This window comes from Labrus mixtus, chromosome 18 (genome assembly GCF_963584025.1).
Source record: "Labrus mixtus chromosome 18, fLabMix1.1, whole genome shotgun sequence".
Taxonomy (NCBI): Eukaryota; Metazoa; Chordata; class Actinopteri; order Labriformes; family Labridae; genus Labrus; species Labrus mixtus.
In genome coordinates, this window is record NC_083629.1 from 22,602,523 (window position 1) to 22,628,415 (window position 25,893).

The window sequence follows — 25,893 nt, forward strand, 5'->3', positions numbered from 1 at the left end:
AGAATGATTGTCAGAGGATCGTCTGGTGTCTGATGTCGTCTGGGTTGATGCGATGAAGAAGTTGATTGAACGGGTGAAGACTGGAGTTGATGAGGAGAATGGTTAATGATGTCATCTGAGGCAAAACTGCGAAGGACTGGGGGTTGACCGGACGATGGCTGATGATGTCATCCGAGGCTGATGGGATGAAGGAGGTGATGGAACTGCGAAGGCTTTGGTGGCGATCGATGGGGAGGTGGAGGGTCGCTCGTAACGATGGCGTGAATGAACTTGTGGAAGAGGAATACCATTTTTAAAAAGAGACAGCAGCAATGTGATCGGCTAACAACGAGGGAGTGGAGCAGTGCTATTGGATAGATGTGACCAGGTGATGATTACGAGAAGTTATGAGTGGAGGGATGATTTGACATGGTATGAGAATAAACAATGAAACGAGTGTGCAAAATATAGTCTGAACTTTCGCTAGAGCTACATCTGAATGTTTTCCAACTTTGACCAAATTCTTTTCAAGAGTGACAAAAAAAGCCACCGTGTGTCCAAAGCAAATTCTCCCCTTCAGATAGAGATGTGAAAAACTCCATGCCGTCATTTGTTGATTCATTACATCCCCTTTTTGTCTTTAAAGGACATTGGATTATTTATTGCTGAATGATGCATTCCAGGAAGTCAGGAAATCTAAACGCTTGATTGGCTTTTGAGACGCAGCGTCAAGCAGATTGTTTGCTCAAGTTGAAATGTTTGATTTAGGATTGATTGTTAGCTGTAAGCAGCATGAAGATATCTGTCTGCATGCTACCTTCTTTTGCTTTTTTACACAGGCTGTTCTTTCTTTCTGCATATTTGTCTGCAGATAGCTGAGTGGTCAATATTACTCAGACTACAAACAGAACAATTCCCATTCTGAAGTTCAGGGCACTGTGTACAGTCTCTACTTAGTTAGAGGTAATGACAGAACTATCTCACTCTGCTGTACCAGTTTAATTGACAAACATCATCTTGCTAATATGCTAAGCTAAGAAGACTGGTATTTCTCCTGCTGGCCTGTACACGATCAGAATTTGTAGAAAAAGCATGCAGAACTTATTCCAAAGTGAACATGAAGGCAGATTATTTTAGGAATAAATCCAAAAGGTCGGTGGTAAAATGGGGAAGACTTTCTTTATCAGTCACTCCACACCTCATAGCAGCGAACAGGGCAGCGATGTAGAAAAATCTTTGTGTGCTCGCAAGGAAACCTCAGCCTGGACATGAATGAGCCGTGAACTTATGTTTGGCTGAGGGTAGCGGGGTCGTTATGGCCGATGAGCGAGATACCAAAACATCCTTTGTTAAGTCGTAAAAAACCAGTGGAAGCAAGATAAAGTGTGGGATCAGAGCTGCTCTAGTATTCACCGTTGGCCTGATGTGACCTCTCTGCATTCTCAGTGGTTAAACATCAAGCAGCAGACGCTGTACAAAATGACCCATTAAAAGAACGGCTTTCATGAATCAAAACCAATAAACACATCATCACCTGCACAAATCAAACTCACATTTCAGCTCCGCTCCTCTTCTGTCAGGAGTGCTGCCTTGCCTGAGACGTGATTGAAGAGCTTAGATTGGCAAGACAACGTCATTCTTTAAAATTGGGCCGGATACCAAGGGGAGACAGATTTAAAGCAGGGCTGTAATTTGTTCAGCAGGCAGTCTTTATGCTACGTTAACAAAAAACTATACGTATTAACCAAACAGATATGAAAGTGTCTTGATTTGATCTTATTCTTCACCAGGAAGCAAATAAATCTTTCCCCCAAATGTCAGAAAAATCCTTTTGACTTGAAATATTCATATTAAACATTCAGTTGTTTCTGATTAAAACTGATTAATTTGGGTTTTCCCAACTGTTTGGCTTCACTGTAGGCAACTGCTTGGGGCCCCTGGCCAGTAGGGGGGGCCCAACCGAGGGCTGACAAACTTTAAACCATATGTAGCAGTAGAAAACCTCCCTAAGGGGGCCCCATCTATAACAGTACTCAATGTTGTTGCACCACTAAGCGTTCCAATATTCCTTTGAAAACTTAAATGTGTGATGAATGCTTGTTGGCGGGGCCCCCAGTGAATTTTGCTTAGAGGCCCCAACAGACTCTAGAATCGCATTGGCTGCCACCCCAATAATCCTAAACTGTGATTGGCTATTTTTCCTGTCAGACTTGATGTTAAAAACCAACTATTAGGATTTGTTTTGCAGAAGGCTGTTAGTAGTTTTCTTTACATATCAATGTAGCATATTTCTTTTTGCACTGGCAATGTGTCGGGACCAATACGATGCAAGACAGTGCAGGAGTTTACCTTTTCGAGTACTTTAAGTTGAGACTTTGAAACATATCTTCTTTTTGTGTCATTAAAAAGTCCAGCTAATGCTGCCATTATCTCGTTATAAAAGTAGATATGATTGGTGAAGTAAGAAAGGGTCAATCATTTCTATTTGTGTGTGTTTGTGCACACATCACACTTCAGGCCACCCCTGTAAAAGTCAGTTCCCCAGTTGGGCCACCCCAGTCAAAAAAACCCTGGACACGCCCCTGGTAACATGCTGACGTTGCCCTCGTCATCATGTTTAGCTAATTAAATTTTCAGCTACATGGAGAGAATTTCTCCACTGACACACAGAAGTGACTAATCATCCTTTAACTCAAGCTTCAGATCTTCAGATGATTCAACATTAGATTAACGCATGCTGAATCTTTATTGCCATTCCTATTTTTATGAACGTTGGTCATCTGAATGTGTTAAGCAATGCACAAGCCTCCCGTTGATGGAAGGTGGAACAATGGAAATTCATTACACGGCAACCCTTGTGAAAGCCCACAGTCTCACAGCGGTGGTTTACCATAGAAGGAGAATATTGCCACTCTGCCGTTTCCTCCTCTCAGCAACTGGAAGCAGGAAGTGACCACACTGGACACGCCCACTTGGCAGGGTCCGCTTGGTGACTGATTTCCTGTCTGTTACCCCGGGAGACTGAGTAAAGGCAGTCCAGCAGGGCTCCATTAAAGCCAATTAGCAAGAATGCGTTCTAAAACTGCATCAGAAGCCAAATCCAACCCACCAAATGTCACTAATTATGGTGCTTTTTTTAAAAAGCTGAAATTACAGGAGTGGGGTGCTGTTTTTCTGTGTGCTTTAGGAACTGCATCGTCATCGAACTCTCCCTTTCTTAGAACAGGGCTCCTGAGGTTATAAGGGGACGTGCCGTTAGAGCCGCCACAGACTAGTAACTTCGGGTCTGTTTTTGAGTTAGACCACCAAATTATAAATCTCTCAGCTTGGGGTATGTTTGGGGTTTTTGGTTGGGGATTTTTCCCCTGGCAGGAGTCCACATGGCAGAGTTTCCTTGTCACACACCAGTTAACATAAACAGCATGTATTTAATGCCCACATAATTAGAAAAGTCCAAACAAGGCCCCAAACCATCCAAACAAAATGCCCCAGAGCTCTTTAACAGCTCTCCAGAATACGGGTTTAAAGGACTTGAATTCTACTAATGCGTTTGTTTCTGACCAAGCTTATTTCTAACCAATCCATTTATAGCATATAGACTTTCTATTTATGCCACTTCAGACTGCAAATACACATTTTCTAATCTAATTTTCTGTCCTTTCAAGGCTTCGGATGGCACAGAGCCCGGTCTCAACCCGAGCCACAGTCCGGCCTCCTGGAGGCGGCAGATTCCCGGCAGCGACGCTCCCCACCTTGGGACCTCTTATGACCGAACGTCTAAGACAGCGGGGGCTTCCTCCAGAGGGGATCTGTGGTCCAGTCGAGGTCAAGGGTCAGGAGCCAGAGCCGAGGGGAGGAGTGCAGCGGGGAGCCGGCCGTGGAGCCATCGGCAGGCTGAACATCATTAAAGACTGACTTGGAACAGAGCAGGACTTCTTCAGCAAATAACAGGTAGGAGATTCTCCCCGCTCCTGATGCAGTTTAATTAAAGGACCTGATGTTTAATTACCCCTGCGCAATGATGTCGCATCTCTGAAGGGGCGGTTCAGATCGCAGCAGCAGTGCAGTATCAAGCTGACCTGGCACTGCTTTTTTACAGTGCAGGATTTAGCACATCCATCATGGTGGCAGTTACCCTCAGTGGGACTCCCCAGGTCCACTGCATGCTGTAGTTTTCATCCACCCTGTTCAGGCGTCCTTAAGAAAAAGGCAATTTAAAGTCTTTATATGTGATTTTTCACACTTAAATATAGAAATCAAGTATATCCTCTGAAAATAACTCTGTGAGTCATGACTGTCTACAATGGGTGCAACACCCGAGTCCCACTGTCTGTGATGTTTTCAGAGTTTTCAGAGTCCTATCTTCAGTTTGTTTACATCGCCAGGACGGCCGGCTGACTCCTCCCCTCGAGTATAAAAGTTGTTTAATTGAGGGACTAGAGAAAAGAAGAATAACATACTGTACTCACTGCTTAACTGTGTTTCTAGATCACGCTCATTTCAGGTAAATTTACATGCAGTGTGAAGATACGAGCGTAATAAAGATCGCTAGCATTAGCATGCTAACACAACAATGCAGCGCGAGTTGTTTTGGTTTCATGCTGGTGCTCAAGGGTGACATCTGCTGGATCAAAAAAAATCACATATAAAGACTTTAAGGTGAGCTGAATTACAGCTAAACCTGCAAGCATTTAACTGGAAACTCCAAACACTGAGCTGCACATTAACTCACATCACATATTTGACTGTACAGTTGCTTGCACTGAAAGAATCTTGAGTTTTAATTGGATGAGCACCAATTGTACACTGTTACTATTCCCAACATAATAAGCCCCTAATTGCCTCGTTCTTTCTGGCTTACTCTCTTAAAGACATTTAGAAAATTACAGGCCGTGATGAATAGTTCTGTCAATATGTGAAGGATTAAAATAAGTTCTTTCTCTTCATTTTCTTCTTCACAGCAGCACCCCATTACGCTCTCAATGGCACAAGGAGGGGCCAAAACATCCGTCTCCCATCAACTCATGGCTTCACCATCTCCAAAAAAGTCAACATCTACTGCTTCTAAAGCGAGCAAAAGAAAAGAGAAAGTTGCAGCCATATAGAACAACAAAACCACAGACATCCTTACTGCGACCCTGAGAAGGTGGACCGCGCTCTTCCTACCCGGAAACAGTCTCTGTCCCCAAAGAGACGTGAATGGAAAGACAGTGCCTGTACAGTGTTTTTTTTGGGGGGTTTTTTTTTGGAGGTCTCCTCACCAGCCCGTGTATCCTCTTCCGCTTCTCGTGTCGGATGTATTATAGTGTAATCCAGAAAAAACTTGACAAGGGAGAGGCTGGGATGCTGAGGGGACATGCTGCAGATGTTCCTGCATGCCGGAGAGGAAGAAGGGACTCACAAGGACCATTACAGTGACCTCAGAGGAGCTGGATTTGAGAATAATCAGCGTTTATATATCACGGAACATAACAACCCGATGTTGAATCAACAGCAGTGTGATGTTTTTAAAAAAACAGGGATGGATCACCGAGCAGATTTCTTCACAAACTAAAGGCTCTGTACCTTAAATGTGACCAAAAAACAGGAAGCGAATTACCATCTTATGCTAAGCTAACCCATCAAATTAACATCACGTTTAACCGACTTGATTTGCTTTCTTGTTCATTGGTGTTATTTTCAGGTTTTAATCGCACATATTTACACTAAACCATAAGAAACACACGTGCAGAACTCTGCGGTGTGGTCGGTCCCCGCTCTCTGGCATGCAGCCTCAAACTGGATCCAATTTTGGTGATTTCTACGATGTTGAGCAAACATTTGCATGTTTCTGAGAAGTGAATGAAAAAGCACTTGAAAGGTTGTGACTCAGCATGCAATTAGCTTCAAAAATAACCGCTGCTTGGCTGCATAAAAGGAGCGGATAATAACTGACAATCTTTTTTTTTTTTTTTTTTAAATGATTTCTGCCGTTTTCACCAGGTGATTTTTTTTTGATCCGTCGTAATTCGCTTCCTGTTCTGCATTTATCCTCTCCCTCCCTGCTCGACACATATCAGGACTAAAAAAAGAGTCATAGTTTGCACGCCAAGAAATGCAATGCACATGTAGAAGAAGAAAAAAAAAAAGTAGGGACAAGGGGAAGGGTGTTGCTTATAACCTCAAATCATGCTACAGTATCCATGGTGCTTTGTTTTACAGCTGATGCAATCGTCCTCGTACAGAAAGTGTATTATTAGAGAAACGGATTCTCTGTTTTAGCAGAACGTTTGGACTTCACATTACCAGCAAACCTGGCCTGGCGAGGGTGGACATCTTTCTCTTCATCACGCCAGCCAGTCATAGGACACACAAGACTTCAAACCACAGAGAGCAGCCTGTGCGTGTGACCGGGTTCGCCGTGCGAATCGTCTCATCTTTTCTTTTCCTTTTTTTTTGATTGAGATGTATTATTATGTTAATATCGACTCGTGGTCGGTATTTCAAACGGGGGTGCCGTCGAGAAAAAAGATTTAGTATTGGCCAGTAATAAAATGTTTGGTGTTTTTTTTCCGTCGAGGTAAAAGGTGCATATCTCGTTTATCACGTTCTCTCTCTCTGATGTTTGAGGCTCCTGCTGAAACTTTACACTCACTCGCAGTGCGACAGACTTTGTCAACTTCCCACAGCTTCATGTATGAATGTTTGATGCTGAATGACCAATTGCTCGATGGCTTGATGAAACTCAACTGCGTTCTCTCTCCGTCTGTCTAACAAGGCGACGGCGTGCTGTAACCGAGAGAGGACTCGTCTGCTGTTCTAGATTTCAAAATGCTGTTTGTAGTCGGGAAGGCCGCTCAGTCTGAGTACATTTCTTAGTTCCGCTGTCTGTCATGTGTTTTCCTCTCTGCATACATTGTGGTTCTTTTATTGTGAAGGGGTCTGTCAGGTGGCAGGTTTCCTGTTTGTCACTGATTCGTCTTTAAAGTCCAAATATAAGTATCTGTATTTTGTCAATAGTTTACCCAGTTTCTGGAAACATCCTCTGGGACTTCTCCTATGCCTTCAGATACAATAAGAAAACAAAGAGCAGGAATCACATCCTGTTCTCTTCTGTGCAGAGAAACGACATGCAACACCGGCCTCGAGCTTCAGCTTTCTATTCATTTCACACTTGGAGGATTGTCGAGTTGAACATCGTAAAAAGTATTTTTGGTTTTAGCGTTTTAAAAAAAAAATCTCACTGAAGGATGTCGAGACAAAAATTCACTGAGATTGTTTCTATCCCGACTTCAAAGCAGCCTTTAAAAAAAAGAAGAAAAAAAGGCTGCACCGCCCTAAAAGCAACGTCCTCTGGATGTGTCTGTCAGCGGAGCAGAAAGGATTGCCATGTGGCCTCTTCACTGCCGGCTTTATGATGGAGCAAAAAACAGAGCAGACAAACTGTTCAGAGCTCTCAGTGCTCGTGCCAAGACGCTCTGTGCTCCCTCTATTATTGTTTCTGCTGCCATGTGTTTTATTTACCAAGAGGGACCGCCATCTCTTCTTGAGTCTCCCATTTTTTTTCCTCCCGAGTATTTTAGAGAAGTCAAGTCCCCCTTCCTTCCTCTCTTGGATTTCCTGAATGAAGTTCTGAAGCTCGTTTTTGGTTCAAAAGGTTTTTTTTATTTTCTGTCACCAGACTGTGATGGGCAGCTCCCGGGGAAAGCTGAAAGGTCTGAGGTCATGGCTGCATCTAATCCTGTCTCTACATCTTGACTCAGGGCTTCTAAATACAGCAGAGAGGGAGACGGACGGCTTGGCAGCGCTGTCCACTTTAGGGAGAATTAAAACAAGAGACGAGAGTGTATCGAATGTCCTGCGCTCATGCTGCCAGAGATACATGTGGTGTGGACGTCCATCTGTGTGTGTGTGTGTGTGTGTGTGTGTGTGTGTGTTATTAATATGCGTGTGAGGACTCTCGTCTTAGAGCTCCACATCTCAACAGGTGATGTTGTGAGCTGCTGCAGATCCCCAGAGGCCACTGACTGACAACTGTGCACGAGTGTTTGTCACAGTGGGAATGCAGAGATTTCTAAATATATCGGAGGATGACATCACTGTGAAGTCAGGATGTCTGTATTTAGCAACTCAGTGATGCAAGTGCTAACACGAACGCCCTCCTCGACCTCCGCCTCCCTCCACCACCTGTTCCCCCCCACTGGCCAGAAAAAAAAAAGATCAAATCCAACCTGCTGACAATCCTACAGTTTCACTTTTCCATTCTGCAACACTGTGCAGCAAGTCTTTCATTTATCTCTTCTATACTTTCCTCCACCGGTCTGCTTTTCTAACCCCTCTCTCACCCCTGTAGGGAGTATTTGAGTCAGGTTTTCCCAGGATGAGTCCAGCTGTCGGAAACAGTAGGTTTTATGACGCGTTGGAGGGTCTCCCTCCTGGAGAACGGCTTCAAAGAGAAAACGCAGCAAAATGAAACTCCATCCTCTGCTATGCACGCTTCTGTTCTTCTTTACAACGCCCCCCCAAAGAACACAAACACCCAGCTGTAACGTCCACTGGAAACCTGGCTGAGCTCTTGTGTGTCACACATGTTCGAGGGCTGCAGAATAATACTCACATTTTATTGGTCGCGAGAGCGTGCAAAGTGTCGACACAGTAGAATGTAGTAATGGGTCATCAAGGAATCAAGTGATGATTTTACAGATTTTAAGACTTTATTTCAGATCGGTGGTTCCCCTCCTTCCTGAATCATAAATCTTGAATCAGAGAATCGGAGCAGAATATTTGGGACATTTCTGTGAACGATGAACGTGAGGCTGCTTCCGCTCCCCCCCCCCCCCGTTAACTAAACTAGAGAGTGAACTTCCAACCTCTTAAACTCAGCCTGTGTTTGCATAAACATCCGTTATTGACAAGTCATTGTTTTGCCCTTGTTGTAAAGTAGAACTAGAATGTACTTAGTGGAGATTAGTGTGGCCAGGTTGTTGGGCAGCGGGCCCTTTTTTTTTTTTTAATTCTGAAAGGCCTCCATTGTGAGGTCGGGGTCGTGGTGTCAGTGGGTGTCGTAGGCTGTAATCTGCACTTAACCAGCACTTAACTTTAAGACCTCAAACGACTTATGCCCCCTTAGTCCCCTCTGTCACAAAGTCCCCTTCTTCTTTTTTTGTTTTGTTTTCTTGAACCAGAATTGTACTTTAACTGTATCTCAGAAGCCGTTCGCTGAATGTACCACCGTCTTTCAGAATCATCTCATCAAGTTCAGAAAAGGAAATTGGCGAATGCAAACCCCCCCCCCTTCCCCCGTTGTTCCTGCATCTCAGCCTTCTAACAGCGTGCCAAAATCATTCCACAGTATTTCCAGTTTACAGTCCGAGGCAGAGCTGATGGATCTCTGCCTCTATAAGATGCTGAAAAATAAGGAGAGAGAAAAAAAAAACATTTTATAAGGGTTGTCTCTTTTTTTTGTTTACTTCTTCTTCTATGTTTTTATTTCAAAAAGATGTCTTATTTTGGAAGATATATCGGATAGATTTTTATTTAAGGAAACTCTTGTAATTTTGTAAAGTGGGCCTTATTATTGAACTATATTAAGTATTTGTCCATCCTGATTTTAAGAAATGATTTTTTTTTTTTGATGTATCTTTTTTGTTCTCACACTCCTGGAGAGTTCTTCTTCCTGTGTTTTTTTTTGTTTTTTTGTGTGTTTGTTGTTTTAATGTAAGACATTTCTCGTGACCTGGAGACATGGGCTGCACACTAACAGATCAGAGAGAGAGGGCTCGTGTCATAGTCATCCAAGAATGAGAGTTATGTGCGGGTTTTTTTTCAAGTCGGAGGAGAGCCCGGTGTGCAGCGCTGAGAGGTTCAACATGTGTTCATGCTCAGCGCTCCGGCCTGCTCTGTTCTTCCCTCGCTCATAAATTCAGGGTTCGTACATCTTCTGTGCTGTATGTTTGTAAGTGCTGCCAAAGAGAGAAGTGTGCAGGCTCCAGAAACACATGTGTACATATATATCTATATATAAACGCACACAAGTAATCTTATAGGAATAATATAGTAGGAACTAAAAAAAAAATGACATCTCATTTCTCTTACATGCACAGACACAAGAACTTCCGGCCTGTACAATCAACATTAGTTTATTGCTGAGGGTTTTTATTTTGTGTGCAGAAGAAGAGGACACACCGAGGTGTCAAACAAACTGTGTGTGTAAAGAAATCGCATCAAAAGGGTTTTTATGATTTTAGTTTTGCTTCTCTGTATGTCGGAAAAGACGCTGTGGGGGTTTTTGTTTGATATCTTCTTCTCCTGTTTTTTTTTTTGGTTTTTTTTAGACTTAATCCATATTGCATGTTTTAACCTTTCTGTGTCTGGCGCACTCTGCATGTAGGTCTCTCGAAGCTGCCAACTGTACAGCAAAAACCCATATGTATTCCAATAAAGAATAAATACAAAACTGTTTGTAACGTGTGTGTGTGTGTGTGTGTGTGTGTGTGTGTGTGTGTGTGTGTGTGTGTGTGTGTGTGTGTGTGTGTGTGTGTGTGTGTGTGTGTGTGTGTGTGTGTGTGTGTGTGTGTGTGTGTGTGTGTGTGTGTGTGTGTGTGTGTGTGTGTGTGTGTGTGTGTCTCCACTGGATGCAAAATAAGCAGGAAGACAAATGAGGCAAATTGGTCAGGTAGAAAGAGGAAACCACAAGCTGTTGAGGAATGCAAAATCAGCACGTACAACTTTTCTCCTTCGCAGTTAACGCCTCGATTTGTGAAAGCCAGCATTTTCTCTTCTCCTGCAAAATGAAGCTGTGAGATAAAAAAAAAAAAATCACTGTAATCGACACATTTTAAATATCTGACTTTTCACGTGGACATCACCAACCCTTCACTGATTCTTATCTTTTATTTATTTTTGCTCTCAGGGCATCTTAGGAGACTCCTTCTTCTGGAAACAAATATTTTCCTTTCACTCATTCTACCTCGAGCTGTTTTCCTGTACTTCCCAGCAGTGTTTTATTTTGCAGCTCCAGAGAACAGGCCTCAACATGTTGAATTCAGCTGCATGCATTTTATGTGCAGGTGGAGACGACGATGAAGCAGAAAAATGAAAAACAACACTTCTTGCTTTGGCATTGGACAATTTAAAAAATCATAGTTCTACATAAATCATCTCAAAGATAAATATTTTCATATTGTACATCTCGATAAATGCATTAGAAAAATAAGAACCATCTCCTCCAAGTTCAACATCTTTTGGTGTCAATGTGTGCCATGAGACAAAGTGGTTGTAGTCAGGGGTTAACGTGTGTCTCCTGCCTCTGGGTGGTTTTAATCTGTCCTAAGTTCAGAGGCGAGGAGGTGCTGCTCGAACACAGCGGTGCCTGTTTGGACCCTGGTACTCCTGAGCCTCAGCGCTGCCTGACCTGAATTAGTGCTGTGAAGTCAACCATGGAAATGACTCAGTGTGGCACTGCAGGCCTGTGTGGTGGAGGAGGAAGAGGAGGAGGAGGAGGAGGAGGAAGTTGGAGGAGTGAGAAAGAGCCTTACCGGCCTTCAGCAGGTGTCAGGGGAAAACTATGTGGGATGTTGATGTGATCACTCAAAGAGGGGTCATCCAATTGAACTCGTTGTATTGAAGAACTTCTGGATTTTATGTAATTTCAAGAAGCTGATTAAACTTTCATCAGTCATGCTACTGACTCCATCAGGTTCCAGCAGTGCTGCGAGCTAAATGCTAACATCAGCATGTGAACAATGCTCATAATGATAATGCTAACATCATGTGGGATAATGTTTATATACTTTCCATCATACCTGAGCATGTCAGCTGTGAGCAGCAGTACAGCTGAGGCTGATTGATGGCTGCTAGTTTTGCAGATATTTGGCTGCAGATATTTCCCCTGCAAGGATTCACAGGGGAACATGAACAGGGCCAGATCCAGACTTCTTTGACTAGGGTGGCCCAACATGGCCGGGGGGGGGGGGGGAGATGAAGTTTGTGTGAACACATGCACACACAAATCATATTTGTTCACCCATTCTATCTCCACTAATCAAACCTGCATAAACTACCAACAATTAAATATGTAATAGATTTTACACTCCCATTTATATGTTTTTTCTAACATAAAAAAAAACTAAAATAGAGTTGCTACATATTAATTGTCCTTAATTCTCTAAGGACTCAAAAAAGAAGATATGTGCAAAGTCACAATTTAAATGTAAATGTAAAGAAAGTTGCTAGCAGCTTTGGATTCAAACCAGGAACCTTCTCGCTGTGTGGCGACAGCGCTAACCACCGCCCCACCGTGTTGCTGTTGTGAATTTAGAAAATTTAGAAAAATAAATAAAAATACAAAATTTAACACATGAAGTCCCGCCTTTGACAAGGGAAACAGCGAATGCCATGCCCTCATTTTGAGCCACCCTGAACATGAATATTAGTTTCAAATTTGATCGCAATGAGGCAACTTACAAAAAAAACAACTTCCTTTTGGCACCAAAGGTAAAGTGGGATTCATCCTCAGGGGATCATAAATGCTCGACAAACACTTCCATGTTTACAGTCAAGCTTTCAGAGCGGCTAAAACGCTTGACCGACACAACCTAACCAATCAGCAGGGTTCGCTTTTTTATCCGTCATGTTAGTGATAAATATGCACGATGTCCGAAATACACACGAGTATGTGGGAGGTGTTTGTAGCTGTATGAGTGTTTATTCTACCTCAAGCCTATGGCCTCACATCCGAAGGACTTCCTAACCCCCCATAACACTTTTTATTTCTGCCTCTCCATCAATCAGTCAGTCCATGTGGGCTTATAACTATTACGGAGAAACAAACCCTGCCAGTTTACAGCCACACACTGCTCCCTTTGGTTTACAGAGGAGGTGAAAATACTCGAGTGCTGCCATCCAAACCCTCAGCTCAAATGACCGTTGTTACATCAAACATCTCCTCTGGTCGGGATAATAATAAACCACATCTCTGAGGGGGAAAACAAGGCGTGTGACGCAAAAGAGTGAATGGAAACTGAGGGGCACAGAGCCCTGAAATACAACTCCACAGAGAAGCTCATAGCTCATGGTTGACCATTTTAATCCTCCTCCCCCCCCCTCATTCATCAGATCCCCCCACTATGAGGAGCTGCTGCCAGGGACCCTCATCTCTCTCCCTCACACACACACACACAGCACCACAGACCCTGGGAAGCAGCCAAACTCTGCAATGAAGCGGGGTCACTTGAGGGTCATGGTGGAAGCGGGACATGTTACTTTTGAACATGCATGTGCAAGTCCAGAAAAAACAAACAAACATGTGCACGCGATTGCAGGACAGGAAGTACTTTGTTCTGTAGTCACAAGCTGAAAGATGTCACCCTGCACACACTGCTCAAACTCCAAAGAAGAAACACACACTGACGATCCAACACAAACTTTCTCTCTTCTTTTAATAACAAAAAAATGGACAATATAAAAAAAAAAGGACGCCATGACAACCATAATAAAATACTTAAAACTGCTATTGCAACAAAAAAACAAAACATTCACAATTCTTTCAGTATATCTGTCTCTTTTCTTCTTTTTTTTACCTTTTAATTCAAACTATTTTCACTACGCTCTGCAACCTAAATGTCAGAAATAAATTCAGGAGGTCAACCGCTACAGTACAGAGCCACGTTTTTAAGCCTTAAGACAAACAAGACGAGGCCTCTTTGAGTGACAGCAGAGGGGAAACGTCTTTAGCTTAGACAGGCTGAACAGTTTTAGTGGATTTAGATCGTGTTTTTTCACATGTCGCGACGTGTGCACATTACGTTTTTTAGACAGGGGACATAAATAGATTTCTTAAATGAAATGCTATGCTTCTGTTCTTTTTAAGGCTAGGTTAGTATATTTATGAAGTCTCACATGAGTCATTACATTGACATGTAACAATATTTGGATTGATTCATCGTCCTGTAGCAGAGCCCAGACTTTCTATGATACCTCAGTAGATTATATTCCTAAATAAAAGTCTGATGGGCTCCATTAAGGAATGTCAACTTCACAAAATACTCAGAGTGTCATTATTTGAGAAAAGGCAAAGACCCAAAGTTATGTGTGGGACTTTTCACGTACAGAAATAACAGTTTATGGTTAAACTTCTTGAAGAAAAAAAAAAAAACTGCTTTGAATGGTGTGAAAGTCCAGAGTTGGCAGGAAAAAAAAATGGGAGAGTCATTTTCACACGCTTGGGGTGGGCTGAGCCTGCGGAGGGTTGCTGGCGGCTGTGGGCGTGGCTTGTCGGGGGAGTGTGTACATGGCACCCAGGAACTGATCTGCGATACGTCCCGCCTCGCGGAGCCCGCTGAGCAGGGCGCCGTGGACCGTGGCGGGGTAGTTCCTGATGGTGTGCTCCCCGGAGAAGAAGAGACGAGGGACAGGCTGAGAGGGGGAAAAAGGAAAAAAAAAAACACATTAAGAGCGATGCAGGAACCGTCGTGAGAGAGAGAAAACAGGAAAGGAAAAGATTGGTGCAAGGGGAAAAAAATATGTGGTAGTAAACCGCCAGAACGCATCAGTCAGTGCACTCGTATTACTTATTCACATCAATCAGCAGAGAGACATCAAACAGCCCAAAACATGGTTAAATATAACCGTCAGGCTGACATGCCCTCGCCTTCCTCGCCTTCTCACACACACATAAACACAAACACAAACACAAACCTGTGAGGCTCCTGGTATAGCCGGTCCGGGTGTGATGGGCTGCGCCATCAGGTCATAGTCGTTACCCGAAGAACCTGCCGCCACGTACGAGTAGGAGCCCCTCGCCCAGGGGTCCGCGCGCCAACGGGTGACCACAGTTTCCTTCGGCTGCCATGACAACAAACAACAACACAAACCGTTAGGGAAACTCCACGGCGATATATATTCGAGGGAAACCTGTAAACAGCTGGATGGCAAACAGTTCCACACGCCGGCCTCAGCGCGTGAGCCCCGTTTGAAACCAGAAGCAAATGATTTATGACGGGTGGTTTGGACGCTGACTCTGAGTTCCGAGGGCCCTTCACATGTGCTCGCTGTGTAAAAGTCGTGCTGGTTATAAGGGGTCAATTCAGAAACCAATTTGACATTCCACATAAAGTAGTGGGGAAAAAAAAACCCAGAGAAAACTGTAATGATGGAGCTGAAAACACAAACCGCCACTACTTCTCTGTAAACAACAAACATGATGAAGTCGTATTTGAACAGAACTAAAAGCTATGTGGACTCCATACTCATGAGGAATGTAGAGTGGTGTGTGGACTGGGGTTTAATCAATGTTTGAATGCAAACTAAAGGACATCAGACACCGGCTTGACTCTCGTACCTGTGGCACAGCGCTGCTTCCAAATATTCCTTTGAGAATGGCCAGGCAGCGTCCGACAATCACATCATCGCTGATGTTCTCCATGATGCCCGCCGCCTCACCGGCCATCAGAGCGAGTAAGATCGGCGCTGAAAAGAAGAAAGAAAAAAAAAAAGGCACATTCTGTTTCAGAGACTTTTTTTTAAGGATGTATTAGAAAAGCAAACAGGAGAAATATCCTTCTGCATCGTTTTATCTTCCACAACAGTGTGGATCTCTTTTTTACCTTTGTAGAGGTTCCAGAAAAGGAAGAGTTCGCCCCGACTCGCTGTGGTGGAGCCGACGTGACCAAACAGGTTGACACTGGGATCCCAGAACACCCGGTCGAAACACAACACCACCTTCAGACAGGGAGGAACAAACACACACACACGCACACACACACACACAGTCACTAAACCAATCAAAGTGCTTATTTGAATCAAAAGCTCTACTGTCTGGGAAGTTCAGCTTCAGCACATTTACTGCCAACACCGCAAAACTTATGGCTAAGTGTGAATGGCAGGGCGCCCTCTGCTGGATGCACGCTGTTAGTAGCAGCTCAGATTGCATAATAATGCAGTACTCTCTCCTCTGTGCTGCAGCAGATTTAGAAGATAAAGTACTCTGATGCAGATGATGCTCGGCAACACACAGAGAAGAGCTGGTGGGTTCGGGAGTGACGCAGGATGAGCACTCTGATCCGATTACAAACATACTGGCAATGAGCATCTTTCATCCGCCAGCAGGCCGGGACTGCCTCTCCCCTCCGATACTGAGCAGAAATATTGCTCTTGACAGACTTTCAATCCATCCTATTTTTTTTTTGGGGGGGGGGGGGGGGGGGGCAAGTATTCATGCTGGATGCTGCTGACATGGAAAATCCAATATATGAACATGGAGGGGAAACGACTACAACTTCAAGTCAAGGTCAAATTCCTAGCATGAGGACACTGCAGCAGGAGGTCTCCCTAAAGAAACAGGAAGGAGGGATCTGCTGGAAACACAATACATGATTTAAGACCTGACTAGAAGTCTGAAGAGAAGAGAGGAGCCTTTACACTGGTATGCTGTGCAGGATTGTATCTCTAACTTCCTGCTTATAGGTCACACTATTCAGATTTAACATATTTCGGTTTTACAACTGGAATGTGGAAAAATCAGTATGAACTCCTGAAGTTTGGAGAACCGGTTAGAGACAACAGGATAAAAGTGCAGGAAGCTACATGTGCACATTCATAAAAAAGAAACAGTAAAAACCTTGTTGAGGTTGCCGAAGCCCATCCTCTGTATGGCAGACGTCTTCCACTCGGGCAGCGGGGGAACAAACTGCACCGCAGGGGGCTGCTGCTTCAACACGCCGAGAGGCAGGGTGCACAACACGGCGTCACACTTGTATATGAAGGTCTGGGTGGTGGAGCGGGTGTTGACTGCTATCACCTCACAGCCTGCAGAGTGAACAGATGAACAACTTGTTTTCACTGTGCATCCATAAAAAACATCAGTTAATAAATCAATAGGCTTCACACCGAGCGCGTACCTGAAGCCGTGTAGCGAACCTGCCGCACTGCAGTGTTCAGTTTGATGTCCAGGCCTTCAGCCAGCGCCACAGGAACACAAGAGTAACCGTTCCTCACTGTCAGGTGGCTGCCGGTGAACTCAAAGTCATCGTCCTGTGGGATGATTTATGAACTTTCAGCCCAGTAGCACAGTTACATTTCTAAGACAACAGTAGTACATATGACTGAAGAGGCCCTCTGGGACTTTTACATTAAACACCAGGACTATACAATCCAATGGGTACATGTACATACCTGATCCCAATGCTTGAGAGAAAGGGTGGAGAGGGGCGTAGCGTTGGCAAACTCCAAGTTGGCAAAGTGCCAGTCGAGGATCTGCCGATCCCTGGATGACAGGTAAACATCACTGTGGGAAAGAAGGGAAGGGAAAGAGACATGTCGATGAAAACTGACGGATATTTAAACATCGGAGCGACACGTTGACTCATGCACAAACTGAAAAGTCAAACTGGTACAAATGTAGAAATATATATTTAAACGTATCACATTAACTATGAGGTTAAAAAAAAAAGGAAGTCTGCCACAAGACTACACAGGTAAACACTGGTCTCTAAGGGCTGCAGGGCTCCAACGAGAAGTATTTACATAATCTTTAATGACAACCTGACGTTAAGGTGATAATTGCTCCTGAATCAGAACAATAAATAAAAGAAGATCTGCAGTTACATCACGGGCAAATGTACTGATCCAACCAGAGCAACAAGCTGCTTCTTTTACTCGATAATTTCAAAGATTTGTTCCTCGAAAAAAACGAAGGTTAGAGAATTTCTGCTAAAATGTGCTATCGTTGTGTTTTACTTATTCTGGTTGAGCTAGTCTTGTACTCTCTTTTTCTGGTGCTGTATTTAAATTACTGCTAACACATGCGCCTTTTTCTTATCTCGGTTCACAGAGAAATGTTTTTTCTTTTTTTCACTCGTGTTCCACTTTCAGGATTTGTTACCTTGGTGGATTTGCCTCAAGCTCCTGCAGCTTCTCCTCCAGCTTGACCTGCATCTCCACCAGCTCATCGTACTCCTACACAGAGACAAAAACAGAACAGCACAGGAGGTTATTACACCATCAAGTTATCACTGCAGGAAACGTGTGATATAATGAAAACATGTACTGAGGAGAAAAACTGGATTGAAACATGTTGGGATATTGAAAGATCCTTAAAATACAACCGAGATGAGGATTTCATTTTCTGTTTATGTTACACTATACTAAAAGGTATTATTTGTTTATATATCATATTTTACATCAAACTGAACTGCTGTCAGACTTTGAGCAGGTGATGTCTAAGCTATATCAACTGGTTTTCATGTGAGCATCTGGTACATGCTTGTGTGTGTGTGTCAGTGTGAGTTCAAGGTAAACACCCAAAAGGCTTTCAGGTCATGTGGAAAAGGACAAGCAGTCTTGAAAAGAAGGGCTGACTCAACCTGTTCGTCTGTTCACCACAATAGAACCAACAGAGTCTGGTCATACCACCTAGCACGTCAAGCCTCGGGACACACAGCTTCCCTGAGTCAAGTCTACAAATGTTTAACATCCTAATGATGCTTTCAAGCTCGCCATTAGACGTGGGAAAATACTAAAAATTGATTGAATACTGGAAAAAATCCCAGCAAAAGAAGTCCTGACTCTGCTATCCTTTTACTGGCCTGCCTGTTATATGATGTGGTCATGAATGCCATGACAACACCCCCCCCCCCCCCCCCCCCCCACACACACACACCCACACACACACACACACACACACACTGTAAACGCTCACTCTGCTCTGACTGAAAGTGTGTGTGAACATCCGCAGACATAAAGACAATCAGACAGTGATTCAAAGCCTTGAAGTGGTTTCCGAGTAAGCGCATGGGTAGCAGACAAATCCAGTTCAGACACCAGCTGTGTTTAAACCAACTAGAGCCGCCTTCTAAAATACACACATCGCAGCAGTGGAAGTGATTTATACGCACCGAAAATAAAACAGCAGCGCTCGCTCTAATAATACATCCCACCGTGGCGTTAAACCACTTAAACACAGCCTGTCTGGTCGACTTGGATCTAACAGCATTAAATTCTGTGAAGCATCAAACCTGACGATATCTTTTTTTTTTTCCTAGTCTCGTAATATTCATACAAGTGAGTGATTCCATCTTTGCTTTTCTGCGTTTAAAACAAACAAACAACAAAAGGTTCCCTCCTCCAACGACCACAATCTCCTGACCTGCAGGTTCACCTACTGATCAAAACCAGGAAATCTAATATTGCTTCAAGGGAGTCAAGTCTACAGCAACTAAAAACACAGACACTGTGCTACAGCCACAACACCACAGCTGGAAGGATTTAACATTAAAACAGAACTGCTTTGAATAAATGAAGTGAGGCCCCTGCAGCCTCATTTTTTTTTTGCAAGGCTCCAAAGGAACTGAAGGGATAATGAAAGTGTCAGGACAACAACTTGTCAATGTCAGTAGGAAATGTTAGAGGACTGTTCTTTTATGTCACCCTTTGATGATGTTTGTCTTATTTTTCCAGAACAAATACATAAAAAAAAATAAAAAAATAAAAAAGAGTTGGAGCTCACTTTGCAGAGTGCTGTGAGGTCGCGGTGCTTGCTCTTGACCAGGAACTCTGCTGTGATATCTCTGGGCGGTTTGACTTCACTGGCCTCTTTGTGCTGCTGATGAAGCTCCTTCACCCGCTCCTTAGTGGTCACCATCTAGAGTCAGATAAAAAAAGAGGAACGCCATGAGCTTGTTGTGGATGAAAAAAAGCAAACTGGAAACTTTAACAGTAATTAAGTGTCGGACAAAACAACGAGAAAAATTGTAGTTTTTGCAACTTTTAATTTGTTTTGCTTGGATAAAATTTGACACATCACACATGTCTGAGTTGTCATGATGTTCTAAACTCTGGCATCTGCATTTCTGTAGCATTAAGAAATGTATGTAGTACTACTGCTGTGAATATTGTGCTCACCTTGTTGAGAAGATCTCTGAGCTCTTCCTGAGTCTTAACAATCTTCTTCCAGTGTTCTATCTGTTCATCTTTAACATGCTTCTCCTGCAGCCTGCAGCACACACACACACACAAGATGTGAGGTTTTGTAGTCATCTGTATGCATCTCTTTAGGTACACATGTGCATGATACAGCTGCCCCCCCTCTCCTGTGTGTTTGCGTTCATGTAGTCTGCACCGTACTCACTGTATGACCACCTCGAGGGCCTGTCCCAGAGAAACAGGCTTGTTGTTGAGGAAGTTGAAGTCCAGCTGGTGGCTGAGGTAGGAGGTGGCCTCCAGTAATCTGTTGAACTCTTGCTCCACCATCTCGTCCTTTTCTTTAGGCACCTGGACACATGCAGGACGCAGGAAGTCAGTCACACAGAAATATTAAGAGTTTAAAAAGCATGCCAGACTCAAGAGGCAGAAATGATACTTACGCTTGTGCACCGTTCCCCCTTTAGTGGTTCATGAAGGGATGAACATGGAACATGAAAAAAAGAAAAAAGGGAGGTGGGGGAGAGAGGGAGAGAGAACATATTAAGTCATCTCAACTTTGACCTCAAACAGCTTTGCTCAACAGTAAAACACATGACACCGAGTCTGCCTTTTCCTGCAGCAGAGGAAACCATGTACACATGATGCAGATGCTCCAGGAGCCTCGTGGAAGTGCCCTGAACGTGAACCTAAACATCCTACTACTGTCGCTGCCTCTTGACGGTCAGAAACAAACATGAGCGGGGATAACACTGTTTACTTGAAATGTAAATTGCATTATGGTTATATCTGTTTTCTGTTCTGAAGGGAACTGGAGCTGTTGTTGATGACACGCGAGGGTACGCACTTAAGCGAATCCACCGCTCATTGTGTTTTTGTGGCTCATGGAAAACCAGATTACTGCCTCAGGACCACAACAGGCTTTAAGAATAGCTATTTAATCAGACACAGAAGTACATCTACACTAAAGGAGGAAACTGTTGTGCATAAACATCTTGTATTTAAGGAAGTAAACAACATCAGGTCCTGGTTTTCTTAAATGTCATTTGGATACATACATCTAATGCAGCTGCAGCCACACTGCTGTGACTGATGTTTTTTTCTCAAGGGTAGATGTTTATATATGAACTTATTCTAATGCACATCTAAAAATGTCAGCATGAGACTCTTACAATCCATCAGGCAGTGAAGTTAATTATTTGCGTCACAAGAAAACCAAGATTTATTTGCAGAAATCAGTCAGAACACTCATGTTTATAAATATAAAGCATATTTATTGCTAACAAGGTAACTTGAGAATACTGCCTATGACAGGGCGATGGCAGATAAGTCAGGTTACTGATTCAGAATGATCCGTTTTACTCACAGCTTGGCCGTTGGCTTCGTACAGCGGACACTTCTGTTTGATCTTTGCCAGCTCCATGTTGACCTGCTTACTGATCACTGCCATGGGATTCCCTCCTGGCAATAACACAAGCGCACACACACAATTGATCATGGCTGCACACACATGGACACCGACACCATCTACTGGTGGGTTTAAGTAAAAGCAGAGTCAGTAGTCACTCCTCCCCTTTCTGAAGCTGTTTTCAAACATGCACTCATAAACATTTCAGCACAGCCGGACCCCAAAAACTGTCACATGACATAAACATCCTCATCGCTGCTCGCTCTTTTTGTGAATGTTGCCATGTGTTTACAAATCAGCTCAGCCCAACTGCACGGTGACATTTTACTACGGGGTTGGAAGGAAACATTTTGTGTAATGTTGGGATGAAAAATTCGGCAATTTTCACCCAAAATATTTCTGGAAATATTCATGAGTTAATTTGCATTTGTGAAAACACCAAAACTATCTTAGCCTCAAATCATGTTTTATTTAGAATAAGCACTCACATTATAAAAACCTGCATCCTAAAAGCACAGGATTAGGCTGCAGGGTTTAAGGATACATGGTCTTAATGTTGTGATTTCCTTAAGCTTTGACATGAAATACATTTGAGTCTGGATCTCACCTAGGCCTGTTACCACCATGGCACCCAGATCGGCTACATAGTTGCCCTTCCTGAATGTGGCCACTCTGCCCCCAACACGGTCCTGAAGGAGAAGATTAAGAAAAAATGTTGACGCTGACATGGCAAACATCTGGCATCTGTAAACACAGAACTACAAAAAGCAAAGTAGGTTTACTTTATTCATTTGGTTGTCATGGTAACCCTTAAAAAACACATGTATACCATACAACATTTAGTGCACTCATCTCTGTGTCTACTATGTTGGAGACCTACCCTGGCCTCCAAAACTGTAACATCCATCCCGAAGCTCTGTAGCTGCCTGGCTGCTGCTAACCCAGAAACACCTCCGCCAATGACTATAACCTTCCCGGTCTTTTTAGCTGCAACAACAAGCAAGAGGTGAGTTCACTGGATACCATCAAAACACTGACTCCTCCACCAACAGTAGCTATCAGAACACATCAGCTGTATGAGCATTTTGTGAATTACTTTTTTTTTGTTGTGTTTAACCAATTAGGTGAACTCACTGGGTAGAGGCTTGACTCTCTTGTAGATACCAAAGTTAATGAGACCGTGCCTTTCTAAGTAGCTGTGTATCCTGTGGACCAGCACAGCATCACCTGAAAAGAGAAGGGTGTCACATTATGTCTGAATGGTTGTGACCTTTGAGAAAAAATGTAAAAAAAATATATTTAGGAAATAATTCAAATTTTGGTTCTCACTGTTGTATGGAGCTTCAAGCTGCTGTGCTGTTGCTTCAAAGGTCAGCTGGATCTTAGGGTTGTCCAGCCACAGTTGGAGCTGCATGAGGTTACAGTAAATGATTATGTGGTGATAAAGAATATAAAAGATTTAGTCCTTAATTTTTTAACATAAAGTAATGCACTTAAAAAGCACTAACCGTACGATTGCGTATGTAGAGGAAAACCTTCTGCGTCTGCTGGGGTCCGCTGATGATGTCCGGGAAGCAGGCGGCTTCCTGGGATGTCATACGGTCATGAGGCAGACGGCTCTGGAAAGCAGCTCCCTCTACACCTACAAATAAACAAACTAAATCACTGCAATAACAACAGCTTTGAATGTTACGCAAGATCATGTGAAGACCACAAAGAACAGCTTTCATGTGTTGGGAATCATGAATTGAAATCAGAGACAGGAGAGAGAGACATTTTTTGATCGTGCAGAAGTTTCCTGTTACTACTTGGACGACTTGAATTTCTCACCAGAAGGTTCCTCTGGCTCACTGTCATTCTCTTCCTCGACTGGTGGCGCTGGAGGCGGGATGACCTGCTTCCTCTCTTTCTCCGCCTTGGCGTTTCTCTCCTCCTCGGAGTAGTATTCGTCTTCCGACAGATTGGCCAGGCTTTCGTCCATCTCGCGGTACTCCACCTGCAACGGTAGGCACAATAAAAGCAACATTAAAACCAACGTAACGGTAAATGGTTGGCTTTTGTGATCCCACATTACATTAAGGTGGAAATATCTCTTTTGGGAGAAAGGCCCAAGTATCTTGAAAAAGGTCTCTGCAAAGACAAGGAGAAATTAGTTCAAATGATGCCACATGTATTCACTTTGTATGAAACAAATTGTCTTGATTACTGTGAAATTTCTGCCGGGTAAAACTAACTTTTGCTTAATTTTTATTTATTCAATTATCTGCAGAAATGTTCTCCTCCCTCAAGGTAGAGGGAGGAAATACAACCATTTGATGCTTACTTTCGCTCGCTTGCGACGACTCGTTCTTCGAACTTCAGCTGCGTCTTGGTCTGCCCCCCCAGGCCCCCCATGGTGGGGCAAAGGGGCCCCACCAGGTTCCCCACTAGGGGAAGACCTCTCTTTTTTCTTTACATCCATAGGGCCTGCCGCTGATCCTGAAGGACCAGTCTGGGCATCAGAAACCGGAGCCCTATCACCTCCTGCTGCTCCTGCAGAAGATGAGGTGGAGGAGGAAGAGGAGCCAGCGTCTGACTTCTTGCTTGACAGCATCATGGAGGATGTTGGAGGCCTCTCCTGAAGAAAGGGGAAAAAAAGAGAAAAATCTAAATGGTGGTATACAACAGCACAAGATGGAATCCTTTTTTAAGTGAAATGGTTAAAACGTAAATGCTCAAACTAGTTAATGTTAGAAAATACAAAATAAAATACTCCTAAGGGAAAGATGAATATGATGAAATGTGAATTGTGCAAACTAAGCGCAATCAACTAAAAGAAAAAAAAAAGAATGGTTGTGTACCTCCTTCCTGGGTTTGAGGTTCTGAGAATACAAAATATTACACACATTGGTATTTAATTATATCCATCAACTGATATAAAACATTCACATTCAGGCTAGGGCTGGGCGATATGCACCAAAACTCATATCTCGATATTGTTTAGCTGAATGGCGATACTCGATATGCATTTTATTAACAGTGAAAACACATGGAAAAATAAACTACCTGTTTGTGAATTTAAAAAGTAATATTATAAAATAAAAATGTTCCTTAAATACAATAAAAGAGAGAGAGGGGAGGAGCAGGGTTAAGAGGGACAGACAGTCAGTCATCATCAGTGAGATGAGAAAAAGGTGATCTGGCACCTCTGTAATGTTATTTTAATGCAACATAAACTATATCCATATTAACGATATTGTCTTACCCTATATCGTGTTTGAAAATATATCGATATATCTTAAAAACTCGATATATTTCCCAGCCCTCATGGTAAATTCCAGTGACTTACAAATTTCAAACTACTGAATTAATTTAGGTAAAATTGGCTGGTCACTTTATTTAAGGGGGGCACTGAATGCACCTGCTATAGAGCTAACACCCCCCTCATATCCTGGACAGCTGGAGATGCTCTACCACAATCTGAATTGATTTCAGTAATACATTGTGCATGAATGTCATGATTTATGAAATGAGAGCGCCATGGTTTACAGTAATCTTGTCTTGTTTTACCCATTTCTCCGTGCACCTGGTAATATCCATTCAAACACTAAGAAATGAAGACAGAACCAGAAATATTGTAAATTGTTACAAATTGTAATTTTTGTAAAACATGTAGTTGTTGTGCTCTGCTAACACACAAGACTTCTGCATCATGTGTAATGCACAGCAAGCTCCCTCGTTTGTCAAAGCTTGCACATGCCTTGATACTGCAAAAGGAGAGAGCCCACTCAAGAAAAAGTCAACAATGTAGCATTAAAAATCCCTGATGTTTTATGTAATATTCAGAGGATAAACAGCCTACTTCCAGAAACCTCTTTGTGTCGCCTTAGCAACCTGAGCTCGCAAGTTAGCTGCTGCGAGCTAACAAGGCTACACCGTTAGCTCGCGTTAGATAGCGGATTCTTCATGACAGCGGCTTCCCCAAAGCACATATCAATAAAATAACGAGTCCATTTGATATTCTGGGAGAACAATGTGCACTGAAAATGTATATTCGAGTCTGTTTTTTATTGCATTATGTATCCAAAACAACCGCCCTGTGGTAGCTAACAAAGCTAACAATGAGAGCTAGCTAACACCAACTGTAGCGAAGGAGCAGGTGCGAAGGGAAAAGAAAAAAAGGGCCAATTGTGCTAAACAAAAGAGTCCGAGTTAATAAACGGTATGTGGAATTTAGAGGCAATCTTCCCCTCTTCAGGAAGCGTTGTCTACATTAATAATGATAGATATTTAGTTTAGAAAATGTAAATATTACCTCTCAAACCTCCGAAGATGTCAACACAAAGACGGCACAGTCGCAGGGTTCCTTTCAATTAACTTCTTTGTGATTGGTGGAGCGAGTGTGTTACTCAAGACCCCTAAGTCAAACGATTGGCTTAACTAGCTGTCAATCAAAAAAAAAAGGGGGGGGGGGGGCGGAGAATCAAAACTCCTCCTGCTCTACTTTTTTATTAAGTTCAGTAAACGTAATTATTTTGAAGTATGACTCTTTTTTTTTTTTTTAAGAATTTGGAAAAGATCAGCCTTATTTATCTCGGTTTTCAAGTTTTGTGAGGAAACCAAACAATCTC

At 43.1% G+C, this 25,893-nt stretch overlaps 3 protein-coding genes across 9 annotated transcripts in view; 2 read left to right on the plus strand and 1 right to left on the minus strand.

Moving 5' to 3' along the window:
• The window catches only part of luzp1 (leucine zipper protein 1), a 51,655-nt gene extending 41,231 nt beyond the window's left edge, over positions 1–10,424 (plus strand). The window contains exons 7-8 of one of the 2 annotated variants that reach the window (XM_061063361.1): positions 3,645–3,930; positions 4,941–10,424. In XM_061063361.1, coding sequence (XP_060919344.1) covers positions 3,645–3,887 — 243 coding nt within the window. In that variant the 3' untranslated portion in view covers positions 3,888–3,930; positions 4,941–10,424. The remainder of the gene's footprint in view (positions 1–3,644; positions 3,931–4,940) is intronic. The other variant, XM_061063362.1, reaches the window with a different exon arrangement.
• tmem30b (transmembrane protein 30B) overlaps positions 1–25,893 on the plus strand; it is a 134,849-nt gene that overhangs the window by 103,312 nt on the left and 5,644 nt on the right. The gene's annotated exons all lie outside the window — the stretch shown is intronic.
• On the minus strand, positions 13,379–25,663 carry kdm1a (lysine (K)-specific demethylase 1a). 6 transcript variants are annotated; one of them, XM_061062543.1, is made up of 23 exons: positions 25,578–25,644; positions 24,833–24,869; positions 24,124–24,144; positions 23,607–23,900; positions 23,114–23,279; positions 22,792–22,919; positions 22,613–22,691; positions 22,418–22,510; positions 22,164–22,270; positions 21,891–21,972; positions 21,242–21,336; positions 20,319–20,336; positions 20,084–20,226; positions 19,858–19,948; positions 19,463–19,597; positions 17,840–17,913; positions 17,131–17,242; positions 16,857–16,989; positions 16,577–16,764; positions 15,564–15,678; positions 15,299–15,426; positions 14,656–14,802; positions 13,379–14,373 (listed from the first exon to the last, which is right to left on the minus strand). In XM_061062543.1, the coding sequence occupies exons 2-23, from the start codon at positions 24,860–24,862 to the stop codon at positions 14,173–14,175; spliced, it is 2,580 nt and encodes an 859-aa protein (XP_060918526.1). In that variant the 5' UTR covers positions 24,863–24,869; positions 25,578–25,644; the 3' UTR covers positions 13,379–14,172. The 6 variants fall into 6 exon arrangements, with proteins under 6 accessions (XP_060918526.1, XP_060918525.1, XP_060918527.1 ...); XM_061062542.1 differs by having other exon boundaries at positions 22,792–22,925; XM_061062544.1 differs by lacking the exon at positions 24,124–24,144 and having other exon boundaries at positions 22,792–22,925; positions 25,578–25,663.